The sequence below is a fragment of the Amphiprion ocellaris genome, chromosome 5 (genome assembly GCF_022539595.1).
Source record: "Amphiprion ocellaris isolate individual 3 ecotype Okinawa chromosome 5, ASM2253959v1, whole genome shotgun sequence".
Classification (NCBI taxonomy): Eukaryota; Metazoa; Chordata; class Actinopteri; family Pomacentridae; genus Amphiprion; species Amphiprion ocellaris.
The window spans coordinates 17,068,422-17,085,458 of NC_072770.1; the positions used below are offsets into that span (position 1 = coordinate 17,068,422).

Sequence of the window (17,037 nt, forward strand, 5' to 3'; positions counted from 1 at the left end):
ACAGAGCAAAATAGGTTTCTGCACCACAGAATGCAGCTGGATTAGATTTATTATTGATTTGAGTTGAGGCTCTGGGAAAAGAAGCCCCAGATCAGTTTGCAGCTCATATGTCAATTAGAGAGTTGGACGTTGCATCACTACTGCCGTCTGCTGTACCAATAGAGACATCTCAACTCGTCTGTGGAAATCAAAGCTCACAAACACAAATTGTTTTCCTTTCATGTGTTTAATTTCAGGTTAACGTACAGTCTGATATTAGAAAAAAAAGATTTAACCTTTTATTTCAAGTCTCCAGAGGTCTGAGTCTTGTACCTGCGTAAAACATGGCACTTCTGGTTAAAAACTACCCTAAGAAGACAGATTTCTCCAAGCCGTCTTCCACTTTGGTGTACTCCAGGTGAGATTTGAAGTACTGGCTTTCGTATCTCGGGCTGCTTCGAACATACTCAAGGTAGTCTGGGGTTCCAGGGCAGATGACGTTATCTGCCAGTAAGATGCTGCCTTTCCTTAGGAGGCCACACTCCTGATTAAAAGGAAGGAAAGTGAGCATCATGGGTGAAACACTCAACAGTATTATCAGTACGTCTGTGTAGATTCTTAGACATCCAGGTCATGGCAATCCTAGGAGCTTCAGAAGAAAGCAACTGGACTTCACTTTTAGGTTGTTGGAAGAGGACGTCTTAAAAGAACCTAAAAGAGAAGTCCAGTTGCTTTCTTCTGAAGCACCTAGGAGTATTATTAGCATAAAATTAACAAAACTAACTGACTTCCATCAGCATTGTGTCAGGAAGGTAGCGATCCTTCCAGTGATCCAAGAAAACCAAGTCGAATGTTTTCACCCCAAACTGCTCTGTCATTTTGGGGATCCAGTCACCAGACGCTCCTTCTACTAAATGGACCTAGAAAGAAGAAAAAGTCCTGTCATATGACCCAAACATAGTCTGCAACTCTCAGACATCCTGGTTTACCAAGCACTTTATTAGAAACATCATTTTTGGATGTCAGGGATTCCTCAAGATGTTGGAAACATTCCTTTTACATCCCATGTTGACTCAATTATGTCACATTTATGCTTTAAATTTCCTGCTCCTGGTGTCTTACTGGATTCAGATTCTGCACATCCCAGACATCCTTGTTTACCTTGTCCTCTAGTCCGGCCCAAGCAATGACCTGACGAGCGATAGCAGCAAAGTCTGGGTTGAATTCGAGAGTGATGAGTTTGGCGTGAGGAGGAAGCAGGCTGGCGATTCGTACTGTGGAGTAACCACAGTAGGTTCCTAGTTCCAACACAGTGGCCGGGTTCACCTCAGACACCACTGAGTCAAGGATGCAGCCTGTGGGGAAACAACATAAATCCATAAAGCTAGGTCAAGAATAATATTTTACTCATGAATGCACACAATCGTATAAATACCTTTCTCATCCCCCACATTCATGGCCCACTCCTTCTGTCTGCAGAACTGATCGATGGCCTGGACCACGCTGCGAGGGTCTCCTCTAGTGGCGTTCTTCTGCACTGCACCCAGGAGCCGCTGGGGGAAAAAACATTAACTTACTTTTCTAAAAGGTCAAGAAGGAGCTACTGCAGTTAATGAGGCAAAAAAAACGACAACATATGCATTGGCACAGATTCATTTGGCTGCTGTTTCTTCTACCTCAGTTCATTTTTATTGGGATTTTGCTATGTTTAAACACATTTTAACATAATTTAGATAAGGTGTTGATCATCTCTGTCTCCCTTCATATGTGTTTTTGCATTTAAAAAAAGAGTAAATGTCCCCTGTAAATCCTAATATTTAGGATTTAGTTCACACACTTTTTCTTTTAATATAAAACAAAGTCAAGGGTGTTTTTTTTTTCCCTGAATCTATTTAAGTCTTAGCAAAAATAAACCCAAAGTGAATTAGAATTTTTGTTTTTTATAGTCAAAAGATAAAATCAAGGCTATAGAAAGCTGGCTTTGTCGATGTAATGTGATCTGTAGCGATGATCAAAGTTTTCTAAAAGCCATGACTGATTCAGGAAGACACGATATCTTGAACATATGTTGCCCACGGCGTATAACACAAGACATATGTATACTTATTTTTCTTCCTCGTCTACGCTCAGCATGTTTCCAGATCCTGCACACCTGGTTCCCATCAGCAGCTCACCACTGTGACCTGCTACCTGCCTGCACAGCTCTTTCACATTAGCTCATTAAGCCCCTTGTATGCGCTGCACTGGCTGCTCCTCCTCAAGAGGCCCTCGAAGCTGCTTTTACAGTTTCTCCTCAGCAAACACGACATGCTGTCAATGTCAATCTAAGCTGGGGTGTAGCTGAAACACCTGTGTTTGTGCAGAAGCCTTATATAACTATATTTTATAGGGTGAATCACGAGTGTGTCGGAATAGCTTTAAAGCATTTCCCAATTATTTCAAGGAAGTTTTCAGTCTTCGACTCCAACCTGTGACATACAGTACAACTGCCTGATATACAAAAAAATTCACAAACAAATTCTATGTATAGAATATGTAGTTGCAGGTGGCTTTCTCATTAAAAAGTTTTCCGCTTCCTGAGAGAAATTGTGCCTACAAATCCGAGTATATAGTGTAGAATTAAGGTTTGTACATTTGTGCTGTTTTTATCTCTTTGTTTATTAAGAAGCCCCATTGCCCACAATATGTGATCAAAAGAGAACAAGGCCTAAAGCTTTTATAAGAGACATGTTGAGATTTTATTTTATTGGATGTGAGGACATCTGCAAAAAAAAAGCAAAAATTTGCTTTTTTTGGGGGGGGGGGGGACAAGTAGACATAAACCATGTCAGCAAACTCCCTCACAGCGAAACACATTCACCAGAACTCAATAGGAGTTGAGTTTTTTCCTTTTAAAACAGATGATCCCCACACAAATGATCGTGATTATTACCCCTATTCCTCCCACCCATATCATAACCTCAGAACTGGAATATCATGATCACTGATCTCTTGGACAGAGGAGGGGAGCAGAAAAAATTTGGATCCACAGGCTTGGGACTACCACACCAGGAGGACTCACTGATGTCTGATTGACTAAAACCTTCCACCTCTGGTGTCGTCATCCCAAGCCTTCACCCATAGTCTCCCCTTCCACCCATTGTTTACTTCCCTCTGACCAATCTCCTCTCTACACCACTCTGCTGGGGACTCAATCCTGATCCCTACTAGGAACACAGACACACACACATTCACACATCCTTCACATCAGCAGGCCAGTGCTGAAAAAGTTTTACCCCAAACCCATAACCCCAACCCTAACCCAACCCCAACCCTAACCCGACCCTAACCCTAATCGTAACCCTACAGTAACGTTGGGAAAAAAGTGCCACCAAAAAACTATCCATAATGATTCAGAATGGTCTGAAACATGCCTCTAAGCACTCTCTGTGGGGTACATTTTGGGAGTCACACTTGGGAAAATTCCAAGGCAATGCCTGCTTCCTGATGTCATACAGACTCGTGGGTAGGCTCATTGGAAAGGCCGTGTGGACAAATTGGGGGGTAGGTCCAGATTTCATGATTTTACTGTGTTTACAAAATAAGTTATTTAATTTGTCATGCCTCTACATATTCTCATATTTAGATTTCTTCTGCATGTTAGATACGTTTGGCTGCAGGACAAGCACAGGTGCAACTAATAACATTAATATTTCCTCTGTTACAGTAAATTGTCCCAGTGAGCCAGCAGATATAGTAACAGGGTAGTGGGTCCACAGTGGATAGACCATGTATTATACTGTTAATGGTATTAACTACACCTGTGAAAGATCTGTTGTTTCATTAAAAATCTATTCCAAACTTGCAGTTTTCTGTTTTCTTAGAGGCCAAGTGAAGACAAAAAAGACATAAATCTGATTAGGAGATTTTTGCATGGAAATTGAATGAAGAGATGAAGAAATAAAAAATGACCTTTACACTCTGGTTATTTCATTTGGTACATCTATACAAACTAATGTAATTTGACCTTCCACTGGACGGACCATATGTAAATATTAAAGTGGACACTATTTACATGAGTATACATGTGTATAAGCGCACATACAGTCCATGTATAAGCAAACCAGTTACTTTATTAGGAACACCATACTAAAACTGACCTCAAAACCTAAATTTTTGGTGTTATGGATTCCACAAGGTGTTCTAAACATTCCTTTCAGATCCCATATTGACTCACAATTGCATCACATTAACACTGCAAATTTCTTCTTCTTCCACATACCAAAGGTGTCTTGTTTTATTCAGATTTGGTGGCTAAGGGGGGACATTGCAATCCTTACTCATCTCAACTCACTGTCATGAAACCAGTACTTTTGTTTGGTGACATTGTGGATAATAATCCTAGAAATAACCATTAAAAAATAGTAAATAAATTTCCTAAGGGTTAGTCATTACAATACAATCACTGTGTAGCATTTAAACTATATTTGAATCGTATTAAGGGGTTAAAATATGCAAATGAAATATTCCCCACACCATTCGACCACCAGCAACATCTTGGGCTGTTGACACAAAGCAGACTGGGTCCATGGATTCATGCTGTTGATGTCAGATTCTGAGCCACCATCTGCAGTCTCAGTGCAAAACTAAGATTCAACAGAGAGTCTTCATGTCTGTGTAGATTCTCAGTGATTCAGATCAAGAAAATGCTAGAAGTTTCAGTAAAAACCAACCTCACTTCTCTTTTTGATTCATTACGATGCTTCAACTCTCATTCAAGAGGCTTCTTTGACAATGTCTTCAACCGTCCGGTGTTGGTGATTCGCTGTCCAAAGATTAGTCCTCAGGATTCGATAAGGTGTGCAAACCAATATGCTTGTTTGATCACCACAGCTATAAAGACTTCTGTCAGCTCCAAGGATTTTTGTCATTTTGCTGTGACCTCTCTCCTCTATGAGGTGTGTCTGTCTGATGCTTGCTGGATTTTTTGTTGTTGTTGTTTTACATCATTCTGAGTAAACTCTGCCGTTGTGTTGAAAATACCAAAAGATCAGCAATTTCAGAAATACTCAAATCAATGTCTGCCACCGATAAAATCAAGATTCAACAGACTGTCTTCATGTCTGTGTAGATTCTCAGTCATCCAGGTCATGATATTCCCAAGAGCCTCAGTTAAAAGCAATTAAACTTATATTTTTGGTTGTTGAAGACGTGTTAACTCTCATCCAAGAGGCTTCTTTAGTTTGGACAATGTCTTCAGCTTAGCCTGTGCCCACTGTGGTCTCACACTTCTAGCCAGCTTACTGCTGCTTCAGTCCTCAATATTTAATAAATTGTGCATCCAGAAATGCTTCTTGATCACCACAAATGTGCAAATTTCTTTCAGCTCCAAAAATTCTCGTCACCTCTCTCATCAATAGGATGTTTCTGTCTGCTGCTAACTGGATGTTTTTTTGTTCTTTTGTTCTATTATTGTGCTGAAAATCCTAAGAGATCAGCAGTTTCAGAAATACACAAATCAGCCTGTCTGACATCAACAATCAGGTCAGAATCATTAAATCACTTTGTTTCTTTTTCTAATATTTGAGGTGAGCATCTGACCCTCCTGACCTGTATCTGTATCTAAGTTAACTCTAAGTGTACTTGCAGGACAACATCAGACCAATCTAGTTATCACAATGAGATCACGTGAGAGGTGAGTGTTTGTTGAAAGCACACCTGAGGACGTGTGGACTGGGTCAGCGTGTCCAGCATTCGCTCCACAATCACATCGTGCCAAATCAGGGCCAGTCCTCCGTGATACTGCACGGCGGTGGGGATCACCCATCTGTACAGAGCGTACAGAAGAGCTGCTCCACCAGTGCAGCTGTAAAGAAGAGTCAGCCACATCCTGCAACCAAGACAGACACATTAAACGTCGTGCTCAGTGCTGCAATATGGAAAGAGGCTGTGATAAATGAACCGCAGACACAGTGCAATAACAACACATCTGCATGAGATAAATGAAAGCTCTCATGTCTCCTCTCAGCCCACCTCTGCCTTTGTGTTGAGCTAATGAGATGGGTGTTTACTATGCAGCGTACAGTACTGATACTGCTCCTGTCCTCACTATCAGCCGCTGCTGCTGCCATGTCCAAGCTGCACACCCACACACAACTCAATATGATGATATCACTGTAGGATATCATTTAATATCATCTGCAATAAACACCGGTACAACAAAGAGCACAGTGCTTTGTGTGCAGCTTTCATACTCCCAGGAGTAATTACTCTATATAGATATCTCGAGCTTAGATGAAATGGGGAAGAAAAGAGCAGAAAAACAGGAAAAGCACAGCCTGAATCCTAAACGAGAGCTCCTTCTGTGGGAAAGCAGTGAAGAGCATGGCTGGAAACGACTCCACCTTGCACTAATAATGCAACTGTGAAAGACCAATGGTGGTTGAGGTAATTCCTTGTGATTTGGAGTTTGAGTTGCATGGCAACTAGCTGGAGGTTAAGAGCTGTGTCACAAAAGGCAGAGCACTGGGACTTTAACCTTTACTTCTCCCTAACAAACAACAAGAGATCCAGTAACTGGAAAGCAGAATAATCGTGGCATGGCTATGTGAACACACACTTGTATGCTTTACCTTTGTGTAGACACACAGCAGCACAAACCAAGTCACATGCTGTGTCCACTATCTACCTGAATACAATCTCAGGTCAAATTACATCATTTAAAGTTATCCAATAAAGGCACAAAAGGGATAACGAGGCTGTTAAAGGTTATCGACATGTGAGAAACCTGTTCATTACTGAAGATGTAAGCATCCTTTGTTGCAAAAATGGCACAACTGGAGTACCACTGCAGTGTCAGTTTGCATTAAATGTTATCTTTCCCAATTTGACAATGCTACAAGCGCACACACTCTTCAGTCTAAACCAGGCTGTGCTGTGATCCCCCTTTTAGCAGCACAGGAACAAAGTCTTCATGGGAATAAAGAATAAAAGCAGCTCATGCATCTTAAAGCTTCTCTCATTAAAATCTAGACTTACGTGTGTCGGCAGATGTTTGCTTCCTGTCCTCCTCTTCTCACCTCCTCTCGCTGCCGGAGGAAAATCTGTGAGTTTTCTAACAGCCGGACATGTGCCTATATGAGACTAACTCCTCCCTCCTCTTTCTTCCATCCCCCTACTCAGAGCTGCGCTGAATGTGAGCATGCAAGGAATGTCCAACAGACCTAATCTCCACAGTCCACACACACACAGAGCAACGGCAAGAACAGAGGGAGTAATTCCTGCTTGGCATTTAATGGTTTATTAGGGTTAAATCTGAATTCTCCTGCAGCCACTAATCATCATTATTTCCTATTTCTGCATATTTATAATAATGTTTTAGTGAGCAATTCCAACATCTAAAAACCTCATTTCCATTTTGATGACATTTTCATCCTTTTCTTTGAAAGGAAAATGTCACAGACTGAAGTTTTTCTTTATTTTTCCTGTCGTGACCCATCAGAATATTCCTTCAAGTTGGCACATGAGCTGTCTGAAGAAATCTGTCTCTCGCCTCAGACAAACAAGGATTGATTTACTTGTCATAGGATTAAAAATAAAAAGCAATCTTATGTCCGTTTATTGAAATTTGCACATTTCTAATCCTGTTGGGAGGCACTTTTTCACTAAGACAAAGCCTGTCTTTGGTCATCACTGTGCCTGAATTAAACAGCCATTCAAACAATAAAAGACCAAACAACCGAAGTGGGAAAAGGTTCCTGGTCAGGCAAATAAATATTAATGAGAGCTGTACTCATGATGCCAGCACCAGACGACTCCCACAGCTGACCCAGTCCCATGTCACAGAGATAATCCAGTGGACTGATTTAGAGTCTAGGAGGTGATCCAGGAGTGTTTCAGACACTCGGCAGCTGTGGCTCTTTTCTCTGGCAGCAGCTCCAACATGGTCAATAGAAACGAACTGAACTGGGCTGCTTCCTCTCGCGGCCACTCGTACTTTTCCAGCAGGATCTCAAATAGGCTCCATGGTTTCAGCCTCGAGATGTGTCGCAGTTGTCCTGGAGAAAAGAAAAAGTTGACTAAAACAGCAGGTTGCCTTTCTGGGGGTAACTAATTTCATCATCAACTAATCTCATTACCACCACAGATGAATTAAATGATAAAAATGAATGAGTAAATTCCTAATAAAAGGTAGGCATACATCACAATTCTTTACCAATCAACAAGTGTAAAGGTGCTTTTTAATGGCATATACGTATACAATAATAATAATAATAATACAGAGGAATTACTGTATTTGAGTACGTGACTTTACCTTTACGGTTGAAGTATCGTTTGGAGTTTCTCCCTGAGAGGGCAAACTGGCATGGAAGAGATCCCAACAGCTCAATGATGTGGGCGATGTGATCTGCGACAACATGGGCAGGTTCTGTATTATAAGTACATGCATTAAAATCCGAGATGAAAGGGAGCTGTGAACAACACAAACCTTCCTCCCGGGAAAACGTGGCTCCTGCCTGGGGGTCGAACAAATAGTCTCCTGTGGCCAGTTCAAAAGCCTGCACATACAAAGTGGCACATCTACAAATGGCACTGATTGAATGAAACATATTTTTAAAAGGAACATTTTTCTAAGAACTACACATCTATGCAGGAGCTCAGCTCACCATGCAGGCAGTGCTCCAGATGTCAGCTGGTGTGTTGTAGTCGGCACCAATCAGGACCTCCACAGAGCGATACTGACACGTCTGGATGTCTTCAGTGAAGTGTTTGTGCTGACAGCAAGAACGATAAGATAAGATAAGATAAGATAAGATAAGATTAATCTCAAAGGAAATTCTTGTGCCAGACATTGCTAAAGAAAACAACAAAATGGCATAACATAAAAAAAATTCAGTGCTTAAAAAGTAGCAATAAGAAATAAGAAAAAAGCAATAAGACACAAGTACGATACAATACTGAAATATAATAAGTGAGCTAAAATAAGGCTACAGCACAAAGTAAAACTGTAAAAGAGAACTGTAAAAAGTTATACTGAGGCAGTAAGTATGAAATACTGCACCTGAAAATGAGATGAAAAGGAAAATGAAATATTGTACATTTCACTGAGAATGTAAGACAATGAGCTGTAAAGTTACAGTATTACATGACCTCCATGCAATAATTTCCCACGGTGTCTTTCATTTAACTGGCCTCATTGACCTCCAAAGTGTTTTTTTGTTCTAATATAATTGTCAATCTGTTTGTCTGTTTTCTATATGCTATCTGCTTCTCACACCCCTTTACCGAAAAGCGTTATAAATCCAGGGTTTAGTGCAGTCTGAAGGCTGCATGAGCTTTTGGCTTATGGAGTTATACAGTTGACTTATACAATTATGTGATCATTTGACATTTTCGCCATGTTTAATAATGACATTCGATATCCATTCATACATTATCTATACATCACTTAATCCTCATTAGGGTCACAGGGGGCTGGAGTCTATCCCAGCTGGTGAAAACAGGGGACACCTGGACAAGTCACTAGTCTATCACAGGGCTACACATAGAGACAAACAACAACATTCACACCTATGGACAATTTAAAAACCCTGGCATGCAAAGGGAGAACATGCAAACTCTGTGCGGAAAGATCCCAGGAAGGCTGAGACACGAACCAGATAACTTCTAGCTGCAAGGTGTAAGTGCTACCACAGAGCCACTGTGCAGCCATGACATCCAATATCAGAGCATTACTACAGGAAATAAGGAAAAGCATAAAAGGGCCCTTTACAAAAGGTCTCACTGTCATCAGTGACAGTGAGACCTTTTGGTCTAATTTTTTCTGACTCTGCCAAATATACTGAAAAACCAAACAATTATAACTGGGTGACCATTAAACCATACATGTCTTTCATCAGCATCTCATATCAGCCCACACAGTCTGGTCTCTTGTCACTGGCAGCATATGGCAGCTGTGTTTCCAACCGGAGGGCACAGTAACTATGACTATCATATCGAGCACCTGTCGCATTGAGCTGTGTAAAAATCATAGGTAGGAAGCATTTATACACTAAACATGTGGCTATTTAAAAAACAGTCCGCTTCAAAGTTCTGACAACTGTGTGATGTAAAAGCGAAATTATTTCCTCCTCCAATTTATGGCAAAGCTTTTAGAACATTATCCGCTAAAAACATAAATGGGAGAAAATGTGTTCAGTGGGAAATGTTAAGAGCATATTCTGACTGATTTGCCCTGAATTTGATAAAGAAACAGCAATTTCTCTTTCATAGTGACTGGACAAACTCGTGACAGAATTCATCTGTAATTTGATAAGACTGATCACTTTTCATCATGGAATTCAGAAAATATTCACTTCATTTGGTACATAATATATGTTAAAGAATATGAAAATGAAATTATTTGATTCTGTTTTTTCTGAATCAGTTTTTTCTGTAATTAGTTGCCAGATTTTGAAAAAAGTGAACAAAGCCTTAAATCCAAAGCATCCACAGCACAGATCAATGAGCAAATTTGTAAAAACTGACAGCATGACAAATTTAAATGATGTAATTGTCCAATTTGGGGTTTAAGTATTCTCCAAAGTTCAGGAACAACTGAAAATGATTCCACCAATGTGAGATTACTGAGCCACTAACCCTATCCCTAACCCTAACCCTAACCACAACGAAACTGAACCAGGAAGGAGGAAGAGGGGAGGGGAAAGATGAAAAAGCATCTAAAGAGACAGATGAGAAGAGGAATTAAGTTGAAGATGAAAGTATTCCGTTGTAATTTTAGAATTTTTCAGGTTTAGTTTGCTTGCTGAATAATCACTCACCACCCAACAGGCGTTTCCCAGGTCAGCGATCTTTATGAGGATTTTTTCGGCATTCTGAGGCTTCAGTAGGTCCAGAAGTACGTCTGAGTCATTGCTGCCTAAAATGCATAAAAGATATTGGTTAAGGAAACATATTAGCTAATGTAAACAGAGATTTGTGCCAAAATATGAGCAATAATAAATGATGACAAACAATCCTGATGCTGACCATGAGGGGAGGATGGTGAGGCTGGAAGAGGCTCTTTGTCTGTAGTTTGATGTAATAATCTGGAACCAGAAACAGGAGCATCTGTGCTGAGGTCTAACCAGGAGCAGATTGAGTCTCTGTGGCTTCGTGGACCTGAGTCCGGTCCATCTTCCCACAGCAGAGTCTGTCGCCTTAACTTGAGGTTCGGACCTGAGAGTTTGGAGTGACAAGTGGAGCTTTTGGTGCTAGAGGGAGCATCAGAGGACGACATTGGAGGTTTGTCTCGTTTGTGGTCAGATGAACTCTCCTGTCCTCGTCGACTTCTGTCTTTCCTCGTCAGACGCTTAATCGGACTCTTGGGAACTTTGCTGGACTGCAGGAGGCAGTCAGTTGTGGGAAACAATCAATAGTTAGCATGAAATAAAGAAAATAATCTGAAATCTGTGAATCATCATACGTGCGGTAAATCATGTAAATTAATGATGCATTAATTATGTAATGAAAATGTTTGACTATTTGGTATTTCATTATATTTTTATTGGACAAAGTGACAAATAATAATAAATGTATTTAGTGTTGCTTTAATTTATATCCTGATGTTTTGACATTACTCTGTATGCTGTATGAAAACAGGTCGCTAACAACAAGCTATAGAGAAAGGACAGCAGCAGCTGTTGGAAGGACATCAAAATCCACAGTTGTCCTTACACAGACCTGAGGTAAGCAGACATTCAACCTAAGGGTGTAGCAAAGAGGACCATGACATTATGAAAAATATAATGTGGTTTTGTTTCCGTACTTCTTGTTATTTACAGCAAATTGTCTAATTTGACATACGGGAGCTGCCCACTAGAAATACTTGGTAACTTGCTCTTCACTAGCAGAATGGAGCCCAAAATGTTCCTTCATGTGAATAAACCATGTTAACTTTATACTGCAAACTCTACAGAGTTGTTCTTGGATTTCCACTGCCTTTTTAGGGTGCGATATGAGAAGAAAAAGAATGACTGTAATGGATATTTGTTTTGCGTTATCTCAGTGTAAATACAAAATGTCCACTTCCTTTCAAATCCCTATTAAAAGCCTAACAAAAAATAAAAATTCTGGGTTAATTGCTTTCATTGTCAATTATGAGACAATTTTTTTGTTCATATAATTTGTGAAAATGAGTTCCCCATAACTCTGTAGATAGTTGAGAGTAAGGATGCCAAATAATACTAATAGAGGAGGAAAAAGGAAAAAAAAGAAAAAAAAAAGGCTACCAGACTGTATCACCTTATCATATACCAGTACTGGCTACAAAAGCCAATAATCAGAATAACACATTCTGCTAATAATAATACAGATTAATTAATGGGTAGGTTTAAAAACCTTCCTTCTTGAGCCTCAGACCAGTCACATGAATCACAGTTATATTAAATATGTCAACAGAAGCATCAGTGCTGCGTGCTTGTACGATACCAAACGTTTGACAGTTTCACATGCTGTGTTCCAAGCTGTAGGTGTTGTCAAGATGTAATTAAAATGCAGCAGTGTAAAAGCAAAATATCCATCTTACCCACTCCCCAAGAGTGTGGAAAACCCCAGTCAGCTTTCCCAGTAAGTTGGACAAACTCTTAGGAAATCATGGCAGAAATGCAACAGTCAAAACAGAATCAAAGCAAAATACAAACTTACTAATAAAATGAATGATGTAACAATAACAGTGGAATATATTTCAGGTTACACACCTGTTTTTCTCTGGAGCCTGTGTTCCCTGGCAGGAGGTGAAAACATCAGCAGAAAAAGAGACACAGAAAGTGAAAATGTGGAAAAGGTAGCAGCGGTTTTCTTGCATTTAATCAAGACTACACCCATCAGGTACTCACTAATTCCTGTGGCATATGCATCTTTATAATTTAAACGAGACATGCATATAGGACCATAATAACACAGCACCACTAACCTGAGGAGCTGGTGAAAGCAGGTGACACAGGAAGCTGCCACAGCTTGGTGTTGGCCGCCAGCTTTTGAATATAAACATTGTCCACTCTAAGAAGGATGTTTTCTGGCTTGATGTCTGTGTGGATAATCTTGCATTTAGTGTGCAAGTAATCTAAACCCTGCAGAACCTGTGATAACAAACAGAAAGTGAGTCACTGCAGCTCATGTCGATGAGGAGCAAAAATAGAAGATAATCTGTCCACGAAAACACCTCAGTGAGTAGTCAAAGACAGGGGGATGATTTAACATTCTGGAATAAAGGGTTGTACAACACCTGTCTGAGGATGCTCTTAACGCAGGGCAGAGGGAGGCCTGTGTAGTTGGACTTGATGATCCACCTCAGCAGCTGGTGGCCCAGAACCTCCAGAACCATGCAGACATCTAGCAAGCAGTTAAGCATTTCTGTTTCATTCTGGAGAGCTTAACCATTTAGAGTTTATTGGGTATTAGGTGAAGGCCAAAACATATTTACAACACCTGTACATTAAATTCCTTTACTATAGTACGAAGTGGGTGAGGCGTTGTCAATGTAGCAGTGACTTAAATCTGCATTTTCTCCAGCAGCCAGCAGGGGGCGACTCATCTGGTTGTGAAAAGAAGCCTGATTGTAAAGAAGTTGATGGAAAAATGACCCTACTTCCCACTCAGTCTGTTACTTCAGTAAACGTCTTCCTAATAATTTTCTGATCTCAATCAGTTTCAAGTCTCCTTCAATAAAGCAGGATGCTCATTTTATAAAGTATAGTTCCATTTAGAGGAAAATAGACAATAAGCAGGCTATGCTTGTGAATGTAGCTGCCTTGGTACTGGCAAGTTGCAACCATATGTGCATGAGTTATTTCTTATGTTTAGACAAATATAAGAATTTAAGAGCAATGTTTTATAGAAAAGTTGCATCTGAACTCAAGTAAAGGATACGTTCTCCGTTCAATCCAGAGATCCTGAAATCATCAATCAGGTGCACTATTCTCTCACGTTTAGGATCTTTGGGGTCACTGTCCCTTACCTGAAGGCCATATATTAAACATATTGTGATAAAAACAAACAAACAATCAAACAAAAAAGACATATGATATATTGGAAAGACTTTAAGCCTCAGTGGTGAAGCCATATTGGTGATTGTACAAAAATAACAGTGAATGGATAAAATTTTGCATTTTATAACACCATTACACATATATAGTTAGCGCTTTGCCAGCTGTACTACATGTGTATTGTAGAACTACTCTGAAATGACAAGAATCTATTAAATTCATATCTAAAATGTAAATCCACGTGGTCACACTGACACATTTCAGAAGTCTGATCTCATCCAGTGCCGTCTCTGTGAATGTTTCAGCACTCTTCACCACCTTCAGAGCCACAAAATGCCTCTTCCTGCATGCAAACAATTAGGAGTTAGGTTTGTGTGTAGATTTTTATCATATATTATCACTATATTTGGTTGTTAAGCTATAAATGAAGTGTCAGAAAGTCAAACCTGTACTTACACCATATCCCAGCAGAGCCACACAGTAGAGAAGTGACCCCATCCTAACTTTTTAACCACTTGGTAACGGTCAACGAAAATTTCTCCGATCTCCACGGGGTAGTAACCACCTGCAATCCAATTTAAAACATACAGAAAGTGAAGATCTTAACTGTATGTGTTGTCTCTGAGTATTGGGGTCTTGCCTACCTATGCCGTAGTCAGCTGGATTCTCTTGTTGCTCGTCATAAGACTGCAGAGGTTCAGGTGGCTGAGTGTGATTCTGTACGGCTGGAGGGCAGTGGGGCTGTTTGTTGGGTTTGGGACTCCCTGTTGTGTCTGGGGCGGGCTGAGGATCGGGTTTGGTGGGTGGATCAGAAGAACTAGTTGAAAGTAAAGCTGATATAGCTGCAGCATACGATGACGACATGTTTAACTGGAGCCAGAAGAGCACAGTCAAGAGGACACCACCAGTCGTGGAGGAAACTACAACAAAAACACATTCGCATACTTTCACAAATGGAGGAGGGTTTTGTTAGTTAGTCTGCTTTTTTTGCTACTGCGTGTGTCTGCAATGACATTTTAAAAGAGCCAGCAAATGTGTACGTTTATTTTTAGCTGGATGGATGGCATGTCAACGTAAATAGCTCCTGACACTCACCGGCCCAGCTGCAACTGAACTTGCACAGACTGTTGCAATGTGGGAGCTACGGCTGTAAACAGGACCGCCTGGCAATTCTAATTAACTCTTGATCTTTCACATCTTGGTACAACAATTATTTTGTCAAGACAGATAAGTGATTAAAAACATGAAGCCTAGTAAGTTCCTCTGTACTCAAAGGAGATTTGTTTGTGTGGCTGTACATTTTAATAATGGAAATGTCAAAAGGTGGGTATTTACCAGAGATAAAGTCATCTGACATCAAATTTTTAAAAATGGGAGTTCCTGACCCTCATTTATATGATATACTGTGAAATAAATAGCTGCTAGCTTGCTAATCATAGCTGGACATGCTGTAAACCTTCAAGCATGCTCATGTTGCCACATGTTGCTTTTTTATTTATGTATTTTTTTTTTGTTGCTTTTTTCATGCTGAGGCATACTTACATGGGTTCATGAAATATTTCAAACTTAAATGTTATTTTAGAAACATAATTATCAATTTTTACACAAGTAGGCTAGTAGAGATAGAAACAGGCCCTTTTCACATCACTTTACACCCAGCTAAACATTTACCTTTCTTCTGCAGTCCCTGATAGTTAAGTATTAGCTGATATTTCTTATTTTATAGAATGCATTTTGAATACCACTTTCCAGTTCTTCACCAGCTCCTAATACTTTTAGCACAGCTGAAGGCTACTGAGGGTTTTTACAGGAGGTCCAGTTTATTCTAGTGCTGGACTAAAACAGTGCACCGTGGTCTTAACAACAAGACCACAAAACCTCAGCGAGCTTTATTAACTTGTAATAAACAGCGAACAACATCAGTGGAGGAGCCCACTCACCCTTGTGTGCGAAGTATCCAGTTTTAATGTTTGTAACGCGGGAAATAGACCGAGCCTGGCACGAGGACAGCAGAGTGTGAGCCCTCAGTGGCTGACCAACACTCAGTCCAGGAATAGCTGCTGCTGCTGCTGCTGCTGCTGCTGCTGCTGCTGCTGCTGCTGCTACACTGTTTCTGACCGCATTTATCACTATGTAGCTACCAGCTCTATTTACAGAGGGGGTAAGGAGGTCACTGTTTAATTTATCTTTCTCTTTTCTACCAGCTAATTACAGGTTGTATTATCCCAAAGAAGACATATCAGTAGAAAACTAAAAATAAAGGAAAAAATATACATAAGATTGTCCAAAATGATCTCGATGTGGAAATAACAATATTGCACATATCACTAATTTTGCACAGTCTGTCATGAGTAGAAATACTGATAGAGAAGTATTGATATTGCACAAATTTCATTTATATGTATTTTAACAGAATGCTATACCTTATACACCATCATTAAAATATGTGACTAGTTAGAGCAAGAGTAGATTTCAAAAACTCTACTTTATTGTTTAATCGTGTGGAAATGGTAGGTTTGAAAAGCACATTACACAGAAAGTCACAATGAAACAAAAACATATGCATTAAATCTGTCATTATGGATGGAGAGGGTTTCTATTTATCCAATTGTTGCACACCAAAAGCTTTTGAGATGTTCAACTGATGACACTGAGTTAAATCAGGCACAATAATCAGATACTGTAACCAGTACACAAGTACTACTTCAACCAGTGGCTATAACAGACCACCATAAAAATGATAAGAAACACAACTATATTTACCCCACAGGAAATTCTTGTGCCACATTTTGCTTAGAAAAACTAAATTACGTAAGGAATGCAGTGCCTAAGAAGTGGAAAAGCAATAATATGTAAGTATGATACAACACTGAGATAAAGCAATTATACTAAAACAATGTAAAAATAGATCAGTAATGCTTATTTATGTGGTTTGAGAGAGATAAGTCTGCTCAGCTGAGCTCTATGCAAACTGACCTGAAGCTGATTTATGTGAGAATTCATGTGTAACGGAGGTTGAACCATGAACAGACATCACAGGTCGCCTCTATAATAT

General features: G+C 39.9%; 2 protein-coding genes across 2 annotated transcripts; both read right to left on the reverse strand.

Moving 5' to 3' along the window:
* Positions 1-207: 207 nt before the first annotated feature.
* On the reverse strand, positions 208-7,153 carry comtb (catechol-O-methyltransferase b). The gene is made up of 6 exons (XM_023278360.3): positions 6,997-7,153; positions 5,677-5,848; positions 1,415-1,532; positions 1,141-1,334; positions 768-899; positions 208-523 (listed from the first exon to the last, which is right to left on the reverse strand). Exons 2-6 carry the CDS (start codon positions 5,845-5,847, stop codon positions 344-346), a joined length of 795 nt encoding a protein of 264 aa, XP_023134128.1. The 5' UTR covers position 5,848; positions 6,997-7,153; the 3' UTR covers positions 208-343.
* Positions 7,154-7,242: 89 nt separating this feature from the next.
* On the reverse strand, positions 7,243-16,071 carry LOC111573978 (SRSF protein kinase 3-like). Its single transcript, XM_023278348.3, has 15 exons — positions 15,923-16,071; positions 14,627-14,902; positions 14,439-14,547; positions 14,238-14,325; positions 13,867-13,954; positions 13,223-13,329; positions 12,911-13,076; positions 12,696-12,721; positions 12,524-12,580; positions 10,987-11,338; positions 10,779-10,876; positions 8,625-8,732; positions 8,447-8,516; positions 8,273-8,365; positions 7,243-8,015 (listed from the first exon to the last, which is right to left on the reverse strand). The coding sequence occupies exons 2-15, from the start codon at positions 14,844-14,846 to the stop codon at positions 7,831-7,833; spliced, it is 1,767 nt and encodes a 588-aa protein (XP_023134116.1). The 5' UTR covers positions 14,847-14,902; positions 15,923-16,071; the 3' UTR covers positions 7,243-7,830.
* Positions 16,072-17,037: the final 966 nt, after the last annotated feature.